The 17,758-nt window shown below is 43.5% G+C and overlaps 1 protein-coding gene across 5 annotated transcripts in view; it reads right to left on the bottom strand.

The window, feature by feature from the left end:
- LOC126999934 (SAP30-binding protein-like) overlaps window positions 1–13,421 on the bottom strand; it is an 87,591-nt gene extending 74,170 nt beyond the window's left edge. The window contains exon 1 of one of the 5 annotated variants that reach the window (XM_050863105.1): window positions 12,816–13,378. In XM_050863105.1, coding sequence (XP_050719062.1) covers window positions 12,816–12,962 — 147 coding nt within the window. In that variant the 5' untranslated portion in view covers window positions 12,963–13,378. Of the gene's footprint in view, window positions 1–12,815 lie in introns of all 5 variants that reach the window. The other 4 variants (XM_050863108.1, XM_050863102.1, XM_050863103.1 and 1 more) reach the window with 4 other exon arrangements.
- Window positions 13,422–17,758: the final 4,337 nt, after the last annotated feature.

Raw genomic sequence — 17,758 nt, forward strand, 5'->3', positions numbered from 1 at the left:
GCTATTTTCTCTGTTTTTAGTGAATTTGTTCTTACACTAATTGGATTGTATTTTTAAATAAAAACATCTTATAGTTCATTTAATTAGTTCTTGACATGCTTTTCTTTGCCTTATTTCTCTAAATGCATTCCCTTCCTGGTGACTTATAAACGTCATCAAATTTTCCTTCCATTTGGAATACTCTTCATTAGAATTCAATAGAGGTGCTCATTCAGGAAATGTTAAGAGTATCAACACTACCTGAGGAGAGGGGTAGGAGGGGGGACAACGTAAAGAGATAATCCCTATTCCTTGTCAGGAGGAAGAGCGACCACAGGGAAGGAAGGAGACGGGAAAGGGTGAAGGGCACGGCGGGTTCGGGAGGGCGGTAGCGGGACAGGGGCGGCAGGGACCCGAGGTGGCCGCCAGGTAGTGTGATCCAGAAGGGTTGATGAATGTAATCGCAGATAACCCGCTCGTTACGGCAGGTAGACCGACCCCTCCCGGCCGCCGCTCACCTACCCTTCCCTCTTTTCACCTCCCAGCCCCTCTTGTCCCATGCCTCTTCCTTTCCCTCCTCCTACCCCCTCTCTTGTCCCCTCTCACCAAATCTGCTATTTTATTATCCGAGGCATCTGGCACTAGGATGAGTGCTGGCCCAGGTTTGTGCCTGCAGGTATGCCAAGTACGGCTGGAGTGGATGGCGACGCGACAGCCTTATATCAGCCGACACCCAGTGGCCAGCACCGCTGCTTCGCGTGGGTGCGGTGTAGCCTAGGTAGGATTTAATGCACTCAGTTTTGCATAACCTGCGGCGCCGTGGTCACTGCTCATGAAAGGTCAGATGGCCCCTGTGGCCGTGCGGGTGTGCTAGCCTGACAGATACGCTGACGGCACCTCTGCGACTCAACTCAGTCCGTTCCCAGAATATTTACACCTACCGTAAAAAAGTAAATTATCACGCGTCACTGCAGGGTAACCTTCAAATTACAGTGAAATTAAATAATTAATGTGAATGAATTGGAGGCTCTCATGTGAGGTAGCCGCCCTTTTATGGAAATTAGGCCAGGTAATGGCAAGGGAAGGGACGGCTGTGCCCTCCGGAGAGAAGATACGCGGCCACCACTTCTGCCAGGATCATGCAGGTTACATCCCCTTCGGCCTCTCGGTCGGTGAGGCCTGCCACCACAGAGGGCCACTGTCCGGAGTGCCCCTAGGCGGGTGATGGCATTGCATGTCGTTCCGGGCATGAAGAGATGGTTATCAGATGGAGCGCACATGTGAAAAGACCAGCTGAGAATTAGAGGGGCAGAGGCGAGGAAGCAAGGTGCAGGTGCCTTCGACGGTCACATTTTGAGGTCGAGGGTTGGAAGAAGAGGAGGGCGGCTGCGAGTAATGTTCACTTTTTTCCCGTTGTATTCTGTACTCGAGGGCCAAGACGGAGAGGGGTGTGGGAGGGAGAGGGAAGGGTCCGGCGGTAGCGTGTCTGCGCAGTGATCAGCAGCTGTGTTGGTCTGATTTGCATATTGTCCTCGTTTCCAGGGCCAGGAATGAACCCTTGCTGCAATGTGGTAATAAGCTTAGCTGCACCAAATTATGAGCGATAAGAAACCAGAGGAGGGGAGGGTTGTGGAAGGAATGCACTGGATGTGATGAATGAGGCCGCTTCATGAGTCTGGCAGGAATATTTGGGGAAGGGAATTACAGTGTGCCGTAGACCTGGAGCGAGGAGCGTGTCTGTACTTCCATATGTAACGCGATGGAGAGTTGGGTTTGGTCTCAGATCCCGTGTGTTATGGGGACGGAGAAATATGCATCGTGTGTATTTGTTATCATATACTACTTCATTTATGTATACAGTAACATCAGGTTCACTGATGTATATAATGACAACACGAAACTGTCCCCACGTGGACCCGGTCCTATATCATAGTCCTTTTCCTTGGTTTAATAAGCAATTTCAAACAGTTTCACGGAAACCAAGACTTGAAACGATAGTCAGTTTGAAATACCTGCCCTAGTATTTGTTTTTGTCGAACGAGGGTAAAAAAAATACGTTTTTTTTGGAAAGGAAGCATTTACTTATAGCTAAATATCGATTAGGTAATGTGAACGACGTCAGACCAGACGGAAACTGAAAAATAAGGCTAATAAGAAAATAGAAAAGGGAAACGAAAACGATTAAGAAAATTGAAGCATGATAGGTAGAAGAGACTGGTGGATCAGCAAACTGATGAGTAAAATAAAGGGAAAGGAGATAATTGAGGAAAAAAAAGCTTTAGTGAGGAGGGAAACTGGGACCATACTTACACACACAAACACACACACACACACACAATATATATATATATATATATATATATATATATATATATATATATAAATATATATATATATATATATATATATATATATATATATATATATATATATATATATATATATATATATATATATATATATATATATATATATATATATATATATATATATATATATATATATATATATATATATATATATATATATATATATATATATATATATATATATATATATATATATATATATATATATATATATATATATATATATCATCATACAACTATGATCATAGTTATGCCTGATGATGGAGTAAGTCTCTCCGAAACGTTGCAAGAATAAAATTTGTTCTACTGTGCTGGTGTATATATATATATATATATATATATATATATATATATATATATATATATATATATATATATATATATATAGAGATAGATAGATATAGAGAGAGAGAGAGAGAGAGAGAGAGAGAGAGAGAGAGAGAGAGAGAGAGAGAGAGAGAGAGAGAGAGAGAGAGAGAGAGAGAGAGAGAGAGAGAGAGAGAGAGAGAGAGAGAGAGAGAGAGAGAGAGAGAGAGAGAGAGAGAGTATATGATTTATGACGGTTAGCAAGGCTTGAGCTGCACGGCGCCGAGCGATAGCCATGATCAGCCCTTCGTCCAGTCTGCTCAAATGCTAACCTTCTTTTATTACCTTGTCAGTTACTTCAGTGTTTCTTGCACTGATGTCAGTTTTTTTCATATTCGATTGTTTTTTTCTCAGCGCTTGCTATTGCCATTAATTGTCATCGAGATTTATTTTATCAACTGTTTGGTCAGATACAAAAATCATAATCATTGATAACTTTCAATGGTTTGTAGTTTACATAAAAGCTGGCTCTAATCTAGGTCCTTATTTTAGGATTCTTGATATTATATGAACATATCTCTAGTGAGTTTGGCTATAATAATTAGTGCATTGCCAGTAAACTTCAACTGACACAGTAGGATGTCAGTTAGTAGTTATTCTAACATTTATTTTTTAGCAAAAATGTAAGCGTTTAAAACAGCTGTTGTTTGCGTGGCATTCCTGGCTGTGGAGATCGCCGGGTGCCGCGTGCCGCTCTGCTGATGTCACCGCATGCAGCTGCCCTAGGAGACTGACATCTTTTCTTTTCGGGCTTCACGGACTACTGGCGGTCAGCATGAACTAGCGGCCGAAGAGCTTTTCATCGTGCCTGGCGTGTTGCGTGGCGTGGCCTCCTGTATAAATGCCGTAGAGTGGCGTGGAGGGGTGTGGCGGTGGGCAGGTCATGTTGCGTCGTGTCATAACGCTGCGTGGCGTGGCACAGCGTGGTGGCATTTGTTGTAGCGGGGAATAACATGGCGTAGCGTAACTTGGAGTGTAGTGGAGGCTTATGTAAAATGATGTGGATTTGCTTCGGCGTGTTGTGGCTTTGTCCTTCGTATCGTCAGGGAGAATGGTGTGGCGTGGAGAGTTTAGTTTCTCGAGTTTGGCTTGGGCTAGGTTGGCATGGTATAGCATAGCTTGGGGTTGTGTTGCGTGTCGTGGTGTGTCGTGGCGTGGCGTTGCGTGGTGTGGCGTGGGGGAATGGACTGCAGGGCGTGGCTTCGGATTTTCTGAGGTTGAGTGGCGGGGCGTTGCGTGGTTGGCGTGTAGGGTTAGTGTCCCGAACGTCGTGCACCAGCTGGCGGGGTGGCCAATGAAGAGCAGCATTCACCGCCTCACCCCGCGGAGGAATGCGGCTCCACGCGGGTCATGCTGGTGCAGCGGCAGCGTGACCCGCCGAGCTCACTCAAAAACCAGCTGCTGGACCCGCGCCGCCGCCACCCGACGGCCAGAAGCAGCGGGGATCCTGCACGCCGGCCAGCTCCATCTCGTCCCCTCTTCCCTGTCTTCACTCTGACAGTTCAGTCAGTTTCGTCGCTCTCCACTCCACTTCCACCCAGAGCACTCCTCTTACCCACACCTTACGTCATCCACCTAGACTGCTTAGTTCAACCAACCCTCACCCCCACGGTCCCCCCTCACTGCACACCAGCACGATCCTTTCCACTCCCTCTCCACCCCCCCACCTCCCATATTTTACCTCGTTTCTCTTCACCCAGACATTCCACCAATCATAGGTCTTACTTCTACCTGGACTACTCAGTCCATCACATCCACTCACCATTCCATCTAGCCATTCCGATTGTCCACTCCACCATCCTTTCCCTTCCCTCTCCACCCTTCTCTTGGTCACTTCAGCTGGTTCCTTTCCACTCCTTAGCCCAAGACACTTTGCCCACACTTATGCCTTTTTCGACACTGTCAAACGATGGCTTAGAGCAGTGGTTCCCAACTTTTTTTTCAGGCGACTCCAATCATTCACCTCTAGACATGACCGCGACCCCACTAGTTTAGTTGTATATGTGTTATTATAATATTATAACTCCATGTTTGATATTTTGAGGTCTTGGCGACCCCAGGAAAAATGCTTGGTGACCCCAATTGGGGTCGCGACCTCAGGGTTGGGAAAGGGGGCTTAGAGTAATGTCAAGTTGACACCGCTCTAACCTATCCTTTTCCACTACATCCACTCAGACTGCCCAACTCAACTCCGCCACTATTCCACATAACTAGACTGCCGACTTCACCCAACTAATCTCTACTGCATCACCATCCTGCCCACGCCAATTCAGTACACTTTGTTCTCTATCCTCTCCACCAGTCTGTCTCTCAGTCCAGGCTGCCCAGCTCCACTCCCACCTCTCCACCTCACATCAACCCTACCCTCGCCCACCCCATCACTTTCTGTTCCTTTCCACACCATCTCAACCACTCTTCACTCGATCCTTGTTTCTACCACAGCCTGCTCTCGCCCACTCCACCCCTATCCTCCACGCCTGGCCTATCCACACACCATCTTCACTTTACCCCCACTTACCCAACTCTGATTCTTTTCACTTCATCTCTAGCTGGGAAGCAACCACTCCACTCGGCACCCGCCCACAACAAAACGCCCCGCCCAACATCACATCACCATCATGCTGCCCCCACCCACCACGCCACGCCTCTTTCTATCCCACATCACTGCCTCCCCCCCTTCTCCCTTTCCGACCATGGTTTACCTTCACACGGACCCTCCAAGTTGGTACCCCCTCAACCCCCATCAACCCTTCCCGAGAACTGTTTTCGTCTGGTGGGATGAGTTTATTTTACAGATATACTTGACATTTTCAGAATCATCCCCGTCAGGCGGGACATTTTTACGTCCGATATTTAATAGCTAAGAGGGATATCTTGAGGCTTCTTCCAAAACGGACGAGGCGCAGGTGGAGGTGACCTAGCATGAAGGACAGAAATTAACAGAAAAATTGTACAACGTTTGGCGAAGAGCAAAGCCTCCCTGTGCGGGGACTTCCGTGTCTGACGAAGGAGAGAGGCAGGGCAGGGCAGCGGGGCGGAAAGCTTGAGCAGAGAAAAAACTCACTCTTTTCACAAGGAGCACACGAAGCCATCTGTTTCGCCTATGTCCGTAGCAATGGTAGGCACGGGAGGGTGTCTGAACTTCCTTCTCTAGTTGGCAGACCTCTGGCCGGGAAACGGAAGGGGATAGGTTTTAAATTATATAGATGAGCTAGGTTCTTCCATATACACATGCATGCGAGGGACAAAGAATAGAGAAAGAAAAAATAGTGAGACATTACTCCGGAAGCAAGCACGAGTTTCCTGTCCGCTTCCTTTTCATTAAATGATCGACGCGGCCACTCAAGATGTGTTCACCTGTCCAGTCACGCGGATCACCTGGAGAGCCTCGGGAACAAGCGGGGAGAGTAGGCAGAAGCGCTTTGCAAGTGGATGTTACATTATAAAGCTGAGAATGAGACAGACAGACAGAATAGTGGAAAAACAAGTAGAGAAAAAGAAACTGATATTCTTAACATGATATTAACACGAAGAGACGCAAGTCATTCCTGGGTGCAGCAGGTGACTGGTTGGTGCACCTGAGAGGTAGTCGAGAACTTGACGGCCGCCAGCAACCCCTCCTCCTGAAGCATCAAAATCAGCAGCAGCAGAGGCAAGTGGTAGCAGATTGGCGTGGCGTAAGCATATTTAATTTTCCTCCTCCTGCCAAAAATTTATAGTGACAGCTTAATGGGAAACCCTCCTGAAAATTACTGTGAAAATAAAGGCAAAAATTTTCTTCGCGTGCGCACCGGTGTCGTCGTGACCAACTGGATGGGAACCGAGAGCGACTGATCATTGAAGGGTGGGCGTGTGAAAGGAGTGACTGTTGAGGCTGGAAGGGGAAGGGGGGGTCAAGACTGGCTGATTAGTGAAGTGTTAGCAAAGGAAGGGGACATGACTGTGCTAGGATGCCTGATTGAAAATAGCTGTCTAATGTAGGGTGAGGAAAAATAGGGGATCGTGCACTGCTGAGCGTCAAGACTAGCTGATTAGCAAGGAGTTAGCAAAGGAAAGGGGATACTACTGTGCTGGGATGCCGGACTGAAAATAGCTGTATAATGCAGGGTGAGGAAAAATAGGGGATCACTGCTAAGCTAGAATGGGCGTACTGATAATGGCGGACCAGTGAGGGGCGGCCAAAAACAAACGCTGGTTGCTGAGCTAGTGTAGGTTGCCGAGAATGGCTGACCAGTTAAGTGTTGGGGAGTTAAGGAGTGATTGCTGAGCTAGGATGTGGGCCAGAAAAGGCTGACCACCATGGGGGGAGGGAGGGAGGGTGCGCTGAGGTTGATCAACTAAGCCACTGAGGAAGGATTCCTTTGGATCCTTTTAAGAAAACACAACCAGATAAAACCATCAGCTCAATCTTCCTGCTTCCAAGAAATAATAAACGTTTCCTTTAACATATATTGATTATAGGTACACAAGCAATTCTAATATTTTTCTGGGTCAATAAGGAAGAAAAATCAACTTGGCCAAAATAGTGAAAACGGAAAAAAATATGACCTTCAATGCGGTAATCGCGGATAACTCAAGGTGTTTAATTTTATTAAATTCAGAACGCTTCATTGGTTAATCTCCCTCTTAATACGATATTATTTTTCAATTGCTCAAGTTATTATGAGAAAGACTTTTCCTTCATCACTCCCAGCTCACCGCTGTCCCCCTCAACTTCAGAGGGAGCTGAGCTGCTGAGCCGAGGAAACGGCGGCATACTGGAGATTAGGAGTGAGGTGAAAGTCAGCTGAGTGGCCAGGAATGCGGGAAAGAAAGTTCTGAACGGCGGGTGGCGGAAAGAGAAGATAAGGAAAGATCGGCACACAAAGAAAACTCGACTAAAAATTCAAAAAGAAGAATACCCTTGATATTGTTTAGACCTTATAAGTAACTGTGTACTGAAATATAAAGTTCAGCAAGCAAGCAATAAAACAACAGTAAAACATCGAGAAACAAACAAACAAATAAACAAAAACAATCAGCAACAGGATTCGAGTGAACTGCACCTCCTCGACTAACCTGGCATTTGCAAGTTTTTTTCCTTCAGCTTCGAGCCATTTCATTCAATATAACGAATTAATACTCTGACCAAGGAACACGCAAGTATACATTACCAACGCCCTTTAGATAATATTAATGTAGGAGGGGAGGAGGAACAAGCTGGATCAACGGGAGGAGAGGAGAAAAGACCACTGAGTGTTAGAAAATAGAGAAGAGGTAAAAAGAATAAAGGAGATGTATATGGAGCAGAGGGACTTGTGTAGACAGTCAACGCAGGTGAAAAGAGTGGAAGCAAATGGAAAAAAATAAAGCAAGAATGAAAAGCAATATTGTTGAATTTTTCTTTTGAATCTTTATGAACAAATTTCCCTAAGGATCAGAATAAAAAAATAAAAAAAACCGTATACGGACATGGAAACACCGTATAAACACTCAACAGATCTAGGTTGAAATATGATGTATATAAGCAAGGAAAGGAGAGAGAGACAAAAGTAGAAAAGTGACACCGAGAGGAAAAAAGTCTACGGTCACTACTCCCAGCACAGGCATGCGACGGGAAGTGTTTACGCCTAAGGGGGGTTGCCGTTTGTCCTTGGACTAGAAATCAGCCAGTCAGTGTGATATGTCGAGGCTTTGGGACGTGTGATTCAGTGAGGTCGTGTTTAGGAAAGCTCGGGTGGGGAGACAGAAAAATAAAAAGATAGACGGATAGATAGATACTAGGAAGCTGGGTAGATGGATAGATTCCTACTTTTACTACTTACCTACCTAATTAACTACTTACCTACTTACCTTCCATCTTAACAACCTACTTAACTACCTACTAAACCTTCCTTCTTCTGACTTACCAGCCAACCAGACATCTTACGCGCCCCCTTTTCTCCATCCCTCCTTCCTTTCCTTCTGTCTAGCCACTCCCGCGTGTTTTCCCTCCTCTCTCTCCCTTTATATTCTCCCTCCTTTCTCTCCTGTGAACTGTAGGTAGTACCTGTTCCGTGTCCAATGTATAATAAGTGTAATCTCCACGTCGGCACTAATCATAAACACACACACACACACACACACACACACACACACACACACACACAGAGAGAGAGAGAGAGAGAGAGAGAGAGAGAGAGAGAGAGAGAGAGAGAGAGAGAGAGAGAGAGAGAGAGAGGCATACTGTATGAAACAGTTTAGGCTGTAAGTCTGTTCAGGACACTTGGAAATGTTCATATACATTGAAAGTGTTCTTTACAACAACGGCGGGTCTCGTCAAGAAGTCTTACTGCGGACTGGCTTCGACTATCGACGCGTTCACTATGATTATATGGCTTCGTTGAGACCCCTACCTTCACCACTCTCTGCTTATGACAGAGCTGTTTTTAGATATTTAACCTCCTCCAACTCCAGCGTCTCCCCACAGAAGACCATGTCATAAACATGATGATAATAATTGTTTCACCTCTTCTATATGTAGTCTATCATTATTTTTATAGATCGCAAGATACTTCTCTATGATAATTTTTATAGTAAATATCCTCTCATCCCCTTCCTGTTCATTAAGCATATAGGAACCAATTAATAACTTTGTCAAAGGTTAAATGACAAGAAAACTACAATTATTTACACTGCTCATAGTTGCAATGCTCCACCTCCTTTGGTTTCATATCTTTGCCCATAGAAAGGAAAGCTGGGTTTCATGATAATGCTGGTAAATATCAGGTATGTTAAGGATACGAAATATAAGCTTAAACTCACCAAAACCTATCAGACATGGTGTTCGGGGAAGGGCCATCTCAATTTCAGGCCTAGATGCAGTTGGCTGAAAATGTATATATATATATATAGATATATATATATATATATATATATATATATATATATATATATATATATATATATATATATATATATATATATATATATATATATATATATATATATATATATATATAAACCTTCAAACTCAGAGAACATATAATAAATCACCCATGCAAAAAACAATACAAACAAATAGCACAGTCCCATCACCAATCCTTCCCCTATCCACCAGTCCCATCACCTACCTTTCCACTATCAACCAGTTCCATCACCAACCCTTCCCCTATCCATTAGTCCCATCACCAACCCTTCCCCTATCCATTAGTCCCATCACCAACCCTTCCCCTATCCAGCAGTCCCATCACCAACCCTTCCCCTATCCATTAGTCTCATCACCAACCCTTCCCCTATCCACCAGTCCCAACACCAACCCTTCCCCTATCTACCAGTCCCATCACTAACCCTTCCCCTATCCACTAGTCCCATCACCAACCCTTCCCCTGTCCACTAGTCCCATCACCAATCCTTCCCCTATCCACTAGTCCCATCACCAACCGTTCACCTATTCACCAATCCCATCACCAACCCTTCCCCTATCCACCAGTCCCATCACCTACCCTTCCCCTATCCACCAGTCCCATCACCTACCCTTCCCCTATCCAGCAGTCCCATCACCTACCCTTCTCCTATCCACCAGTCCCATCACCTACCCTTCCCCTATCCATCAGTCACATAACCAACCCTTCCCCTATCCACTACTCCCATCACCAACACTTCCCCTATCCACCAGTCCCATCACCAACCCTTCCCCTATCCACTAGTCCCACCACCTACCCTTCCCCTATCCACCAGTCCCATCAAGAACTCTTCCCCTATCCACCAGTCCCATCACTAAACCTTCCCCAGTCCACCAGTCCCATCACCAACCCTTCCCCTATCCACCAGTCCCATCACTAACCCTTCCCCTATCCACTAGTCCCATCACCAGCCCTTCCCCTATCCACTAGTCCCATCACCAGCCCTTCCCCTATCCACCAGTCCCACCACCTGCACTTCCTTTATCCACCAGTCCACTCACCAACCCTTCCCCTATCCATCAGTCCCATGACCTACCCTTCCCCTATTCACCAGTCCCATCACCAACCCTTCCTCTATCCACTAGTCCCATCACGTACCCTTCCCCTATCCACCAGTCAGATCACCTACCCTTCCCCTATCCACCAGTCCCATTACCAACCCTTCCCCTATCCACCAGTCCAATCACCAACCCTTCCCCTATCCACCAGTCCCATCACCTACCCTTCCCCTACCTACCAGTCCCATCACCAACCCTTCCCCTACCCACTAGTCCCATCACCAACCCTTCCCCTATCCACCAGTCCCATCACCAACCCTTTCCCTATCCACCAGTCCCATGACCAACCCTTCCCCTATCCACTAGCTCCATCACCAACTCTTCCCCTATCCACTAGTCCCATCACCAACACATCTCGTATCCACAAGTCCCATCACCAACCCTTCCCCTATCCACCAGTCCCATCACCTACTCTTCCCCTATCCACCAGTCCCATCACCTACCCTTCCCCTATCCACCAGTCCCATCACCTACCCTTCCCCTATCCACCAGTCCCATCACCTACCCTTACTCTATCCACTAGTCCCATCATCAACCCTTCCCCTATCCACCAGTCCCATCATCAGCCTTTCCCCTATCCACCAGTCCCATCACCTACCGTTCCCCTATCCACTAGTCCCATCACCAACCCCTCCCTTATCCACCAGTCCCATCACAAACCCTTCCCCTATCCACCAGTCCCATCACCAACCCTTCCCCAGTTCACCAGTCCCATCACCAACCCTTCCCCTATCCACCAGTTGGTAATGGGACTGGTGGATTGGGGAAGGATTGGTAATGGGACTGGTGGATAGGGGAAGGGTTGGTAATGGGACTGGTGGATAAGGGAGGGGTTGGTAATGGGACTGGTGAATAGTGGAAGGGTTGGTAATGGGACTGGTGGAGAGGGGAAGGATTGGTAATGGGACTGGTGGAGAGGGGAAGAGTTGGTAATGAGACTGGTGGATAGGAGAAGGATTAGTAATGGGACTGGAGGATAGGAAAAGGGTTGGTAATGGGACTGGTGGATAAGGGAAGGATTAGTAATGGGACTGGTGGATAGGGGAAGGGTTGGTAATGGGACTGGTGGACAGGGGAAGGGTTGGTAATGGGAATGGTGAATAGGGGAGAGATTGGTAATGGGACTGGTGGATAGGGGAAGGGTTGGTAATGGGATTGGTGGAGAGGGGAAGGATAAATAATGGGACTGGTGGATAGGGGAAGGGTTGGTAATGGGACTGGTGGAGAGGGGAAGGATTGGTAATGGGACTGATGGATAGGGGAAGGATTGGTAATGGGACTGGTGGATAGGGGAAGGGTTGGTAATGAGACTGGTGGATAGGGGAAGGATTGGCAATGGGACTGGTGGATTGGAAAAGGGTTGGTAATGGGACTGGTTGATAGGGGAAGGATTGGTAATGGGACTAGTGGATAGGGGAAGGGTTGGTAATGAGACTGGTGGATAGGTAGGTAAATGTATATGATAAATGCGCATTTACATGAAAAAGCGATACCTGGGAAGTTTTGAGTATCGATGCCAGGTGTCACAATAAGCAATATGCATGCCTAATAACATTAAAAAAAAAAAAAAAACACTTAAAACTTATTTTCAAGGCTATTGGTGCATCAACAACGAATAAGTAGTACGTTCCAAGTATTTCATGAAGCATTACATCGAAGACAACCGCTTAGCAACGAAGAAAAAATTGCAACATTTTACAGTCACCATTTATTTCGAATTACAGTATTTTAGCTGTATTTCATTCCATCATGATAAGATACTATTTCGGTACTATGAAGGGTATTCGTGTCTCAGCACACAGTCAATATTGCATTCCAAATGTTAACAAAGCCTCAGTCAAGAAAATCAAGGCATCGCATGCAAAATGCATGTCACATATAACAATCGGATCTGTATTCTCGGTTACAGTTATTTCCTGTTGGTGTTTACGGGAAAAGTCCTGTAAAAACAACAGATTTTTTTTACAGTGCGTTATATGCCCCAATTGACTGACTGATCGATTGACAGTGACCAGCAAACGAATTTGTAGGTAGGCGTGCTAACAACTTCATCATGTAGGTGCATACTGGGTACATAGAATAAGGTAAAATACAATGAATACATTCAAACTCGCACATACCTTTCGCTGACCCGTGGTAATGACTGGTGGTGGTTGTGGAGGTGGTGTTGATGGCGGTGGCAGTGACAGGGGGAGGGGAAGGAGGAGGATGTGTGAGAGGGGAAGAAGGGGGTGGGTGGGAGTAGGTGCTTTCCTCCTCAACCCCATCCCTCATTCCCTCCATCATTCCTTTCCTCGACCCATACACACATACGAACTCCACTTTTTTCCATCACCTATTCAACACTTTCTTACTTTTATTTTAATTTAACTCATTTCTCACACTTCTATATATTTTTTTCTTCTTTATATTTAGCCTTATATACTTATTAATTGGCTTTTCTTTCTTCATTTTCCTTTCTTTACATTACTTACATATACTTTTCTATTTAATCTATGACGTCCACTTTCACTTCACTAGATCGCTTTCTTTTTCCTCACAGCTTAACTACTTTCATATTCTAACTTTCCTGTTGTTATTTTCTTCTCTTTACCCTTCACCTTTCTTGCGATAAATACGTACATGACTCATTCCTTCCCTTCACTTCATAACTCTCTTTCTTTGGTTACTTTCTTACATCTTTTTTTTGCTCACTTCCTAAAACTGTTCACTTTCTTATACGATTATTTACTTTTACAATTTTTCGTTTTTTTTTTTTCTAACACTCTTCTTCCTTTTCTGAAGCCATTATAGTTAATTTTTGTAACTTCTCTTCATAGCATTTTTCTTAAACTTTTCTTCTTAACACTTTCTTAGCAAGCCAATTTTCATTTTTTTTTCTTACTGAGCTTACTCGGAGTATCCCTCTTTTGCACTTTTATCCTTCATTTTCTGACACTGAACACTTTTTTTTTGTTTTATTTGTTTTCTAATTTCCTTGTTTCTCATTTTTCTCCACCTTATGTCCCAGTGATTTATCTCCTTTCTTAACTTCTCATTAGCCTACCTTTCTTTTAAGATAAAAAAAATCTTCACTCATCACTCATTTCCTTGCAATCACTTTTTCGCTTTAATATCGCTTCACTTTATTTCTAGTTTCACTTATTTTTTACACAAACATTTATTTTCTTGTATTCCTCAGCATTCTTCATTTTTTTACTAATTTCTCAGCAATGTTTTTCCTCTTTGATTAGCTTTCTGTACATATTTAGTTTCCCTTCAAATTTTCTTGTATTTCCTGAGTCTTTTCCTCTTAGTCAACCACAAACACACAAAGTCAATTTCAAAACACAATACCTGGTGGAGAAAGGGTGGGGATTAATATAAAAATATATTTAAAATCAAATAAACATAAATAAGTACAATATATATGAAATTATAAAGTGATGAATCTAATTTACAAAGAGGGAAAATAGTATAACTTAACTAAGAAAACAACAACAACAACAACAAAGAAAAAGTGGCAAATTTACAGGCTATGCATAATATATAATGATGTTAATGATGAGAACAATGATAGGAATGGAAATGATAATGATAGTTATGCGATGATGACGACAGATATTGATGACGATACCCATAACCTAACACCCAGACCTAGCCTATGTATGTATGAATATATGAATGTATGTGTATATATATGTATGAATGTATATGTATGGATAGATGAATTTACATCTATGTTTGTTTACAGCTGTGTGCAAAACTATCACCTCGCAGTCAGTAAAAACGGCAAATGTAATTGTGATCGCTAAGTAGGCTATGGGAAAAAAGTGCTGAATCATTTTCCTGCTTTAGTCTGTACAAGATGTGATGGTGGTGGTTATGGCGAAACAAGCTGGTAGGAGGAGGAGGAGAAGGAGGTAGCTGTGTATAGAGTAGTAGTCATATTGATGATTATGGATATGGACACAATAATAAAAGCTAAACAAATAGCAAACAATAACACGAACAATATATAATTACGAAACGAGCACGCACACTAGCCCCCACCGCCCTCACACACACACACACACACCCACACACACATACACACACACTTATCTAGATACTATGCATTAAAGTTCTTGAAATTGTAAGCCAAGAAAACAATGACAAAACGAATAACAATGATAACGACCATTCCTCTCTTCACGGCTACCTACCCTCCCTCTCTCCTTACCCTAACAACAACTCCCTCTCTCTTCCCTTCCCTCTCGCCTTTTCCTATATATATTTCATCTTCGCTTCTCTCTTCCTTCCTCAATTACCTGGAAAATGTCCCCTGCCAGCCCCTACCGCCTGCACAGAGGAAAAAAAAAAAATGACGAGACACCGGCGCCTACCTCTCACCCTCATTCCCCGCGTGGTTCTGCGCTTTTCAGCCAATTCCCGGATGTACTATGTCACAGCGCGTTCGATTTGGCATTAATTTTCTGGTAGGATTTGTCATTATTGACAAATTTATGCCTTATAGCGATTTTTTTTATTGGTAATCTTGTTCTCTTCTTTAGTCATATTTATTGATAAGTTTACGATTTTCGTATTGTTTGTGTATTGTTTTCTTGTCTGGTCAAGTTATATTAGACACTTTTACACTTCTTTTTATACTTTTTATACTCAGTGATCGTTACACGATAATACATAAGATATAAGAATTATCAAATAAAAAAAAACTAACGTAAGAAGCATAAAAGTGTATCATAACACCACCAAACAAGAAAAATACAAAAACAATACAAATAACCATAACCGTGACAATAAACATGACAAAATAAGAGAACAAAATTAACAAAACAAAAAATCTAACGCTAGAAGGCAGGAATTTGTCAATAATAACAAATCTTACCCCAAAATTAATACCGAATCGAACGTGGTGTGACGTAGTACATCCCCAGGACCGCGGTAAAGCGGAGAACCACGTGAGGAAGTAGAGGGGGTAGTCGGTGGGGGTACGTCTTACGTCATTTTTATCATTTTTCCGGTGTGTAGACGGTAGAGGCTGGGAGGGGAGGCTGGGGACTGGGTAGATACATATTCCAGGCGGTTGAGGAAGGATAAGAGTCGGAGGAAACGAGAAGCGTGAATGAAACAGAGAAAGGAAGGATAGAGAGTAATGGAGGGAGGAAAGGGGAGAGGGTGGGAGGGTGAACTTGAAGAGGGGCATGGTTGTTAGCGTTGTTATTTGTTTTGTGATTGTTTCCTTCGATTACGATTTCAAGAACTTTCATGCATAATTTTATTTAGGTCGTGTGTGTGTGTGTGTGTGTGTGTGTGTGTGTGTGTGTGTATTTGAGAGAGAGAGAGAGAGAGAGAGAGAGAGAGAGAGAGAGAGAGAGAGAGAGAGAGAGAGAGAGAGAGAGAGAGAGAGAGAGAGAGAGAGAGAGAGAGAGAGAGGTTAGTGTGTGTGCTCGTTTACTTATTTAATTTTGTTTGAATGATTGTTAAGGTTAAATTAATGTGTCTATTTCCATTGAAAATTTTGTTATCCTTGTTTTCATATGTCTATCCTCATTCATTATCATTAGAAAGGCTACATTTTGCACAGATACCTCCGGGGCGGGGGGGAGAGAGATAGAGGGCGGGGTGGGGTGGGGGGTGGGGGAGTGTAGGAGGGACGGAAAGGGAGGGATGGGAGTAGGGGAAGTCAAGGGTGGAGGTAGTTGGTGGACTGGATACACGTCACAAATACGTCACGCCTCACCTGTTCGAATGTGTAAGTGGCTCACGCAAGTTTTGCCATCACAGGTAAGAGTAAACGCCATAATTAACCGCATCTGGCATTGCACAATAGCTTCAAAAATTAGCGGAGTGTGTGAAACAATCTGTGCCAATGCCCCATGCTGATCCGAGTCTTCGTTTGAAACATATTTGCGAAAAACGGTATGTCATAGGGTCTGATATGGATAGTAAGTGCTTTCTCCCTTCTTCAACCTCTCCTGCTGCCTCTGAGTGTGTTTTTGTGGTTATGTGGCCACCTTCCCATCTATTCGAAGTGCTGGGAGGTGCTGGCTGGGCTGCTGGGGTGTAGGTGCTGTGTAGGGTGTGTGAAGGTGACGTGAAAGTAAATCATCTCTATAAACATCATCTAAACGGCTCATGTATCTCGGGAGTGAATAGGCTAATATGTATTTATTTTAGTCTGTGCATGCATACATTTATATATCTATCTATCCATTCATCCATCCATACATGCACAGACACATATTTACCCATCCATCCATCCACCCATATATATAAATCCATCCATTCATGCACATTCATACATACATAAATACACATTAATTCATATATTTATACATAGCCTAGGCAGGGTCTTAGGTTACGAGTAGCATCAATATCATAATCGTCATCATCTCATCACCATCATTATCATTACCATCTTCATCATTATCATCCATAGCCTCTTAATTAGCTACTTTATATTATTAGGAGGCTTTTTTTCTTTCCTTCTTTATTTTCATTTTACTTCAGGGATACTATTTTTCTTCCTTGTAAATTTGATTCATCACTTTATAATTACATGTATACTTTTTCTTAGAAGTTGATTTGATACTTTTTTGGATAGTTCTTAGTTGTATATTAATCCTCACCCTTTCTCCACCAGGTATTGTGCTTTGAGATTGACCTTGTGCGTTTGTGATTTGTGATTGACTAAGGAAAAATTAAAATACAAGAAAATTTGAAGGAAAACTATATACTCAAAAAGAAAGCTGACCAAAGATGAGAAAAAATGCTGAGAATTGGGTAAAATACTGAAGAATATCGAAGAATAGAGGAAAATAAGTGTTTGGGTGAAGAATAAGTGAGAATAGAAATAAAGTGTAGCAATATTAAAGTGAAAATAGTGATTGTAGGGAAATGTGAGTGAAGATTTTGTTTACGTATGAGAAGTAAGGCAATGAGAAGTTAAGGAAAAGAAAAAAATCAATTAGCGAAAAATGGTGGATAAAAATAAAAGAAAAAAGCGAAAGGAGAAAATATAGAAAAAAAGAAAATTAGAGATAGTGTTCAGTGTCAGAAAGTGAAGATGACAGTGTGTAAA

This window comes from Eriocheir sinensis, chromosome 17, assembly GCF_024679095.1.
Source record: "Eriocheir sinensis breed Jianghai 21 chromosome 17, ASM2467909v1, whole genome shotgun sequence".
Lineage (NCBI taxonomy): Eukaryota > Metazoa > Arthropoda > Malacostraca > Decapoda > Varunidae > Eriocheir > Eriocheir sinensis.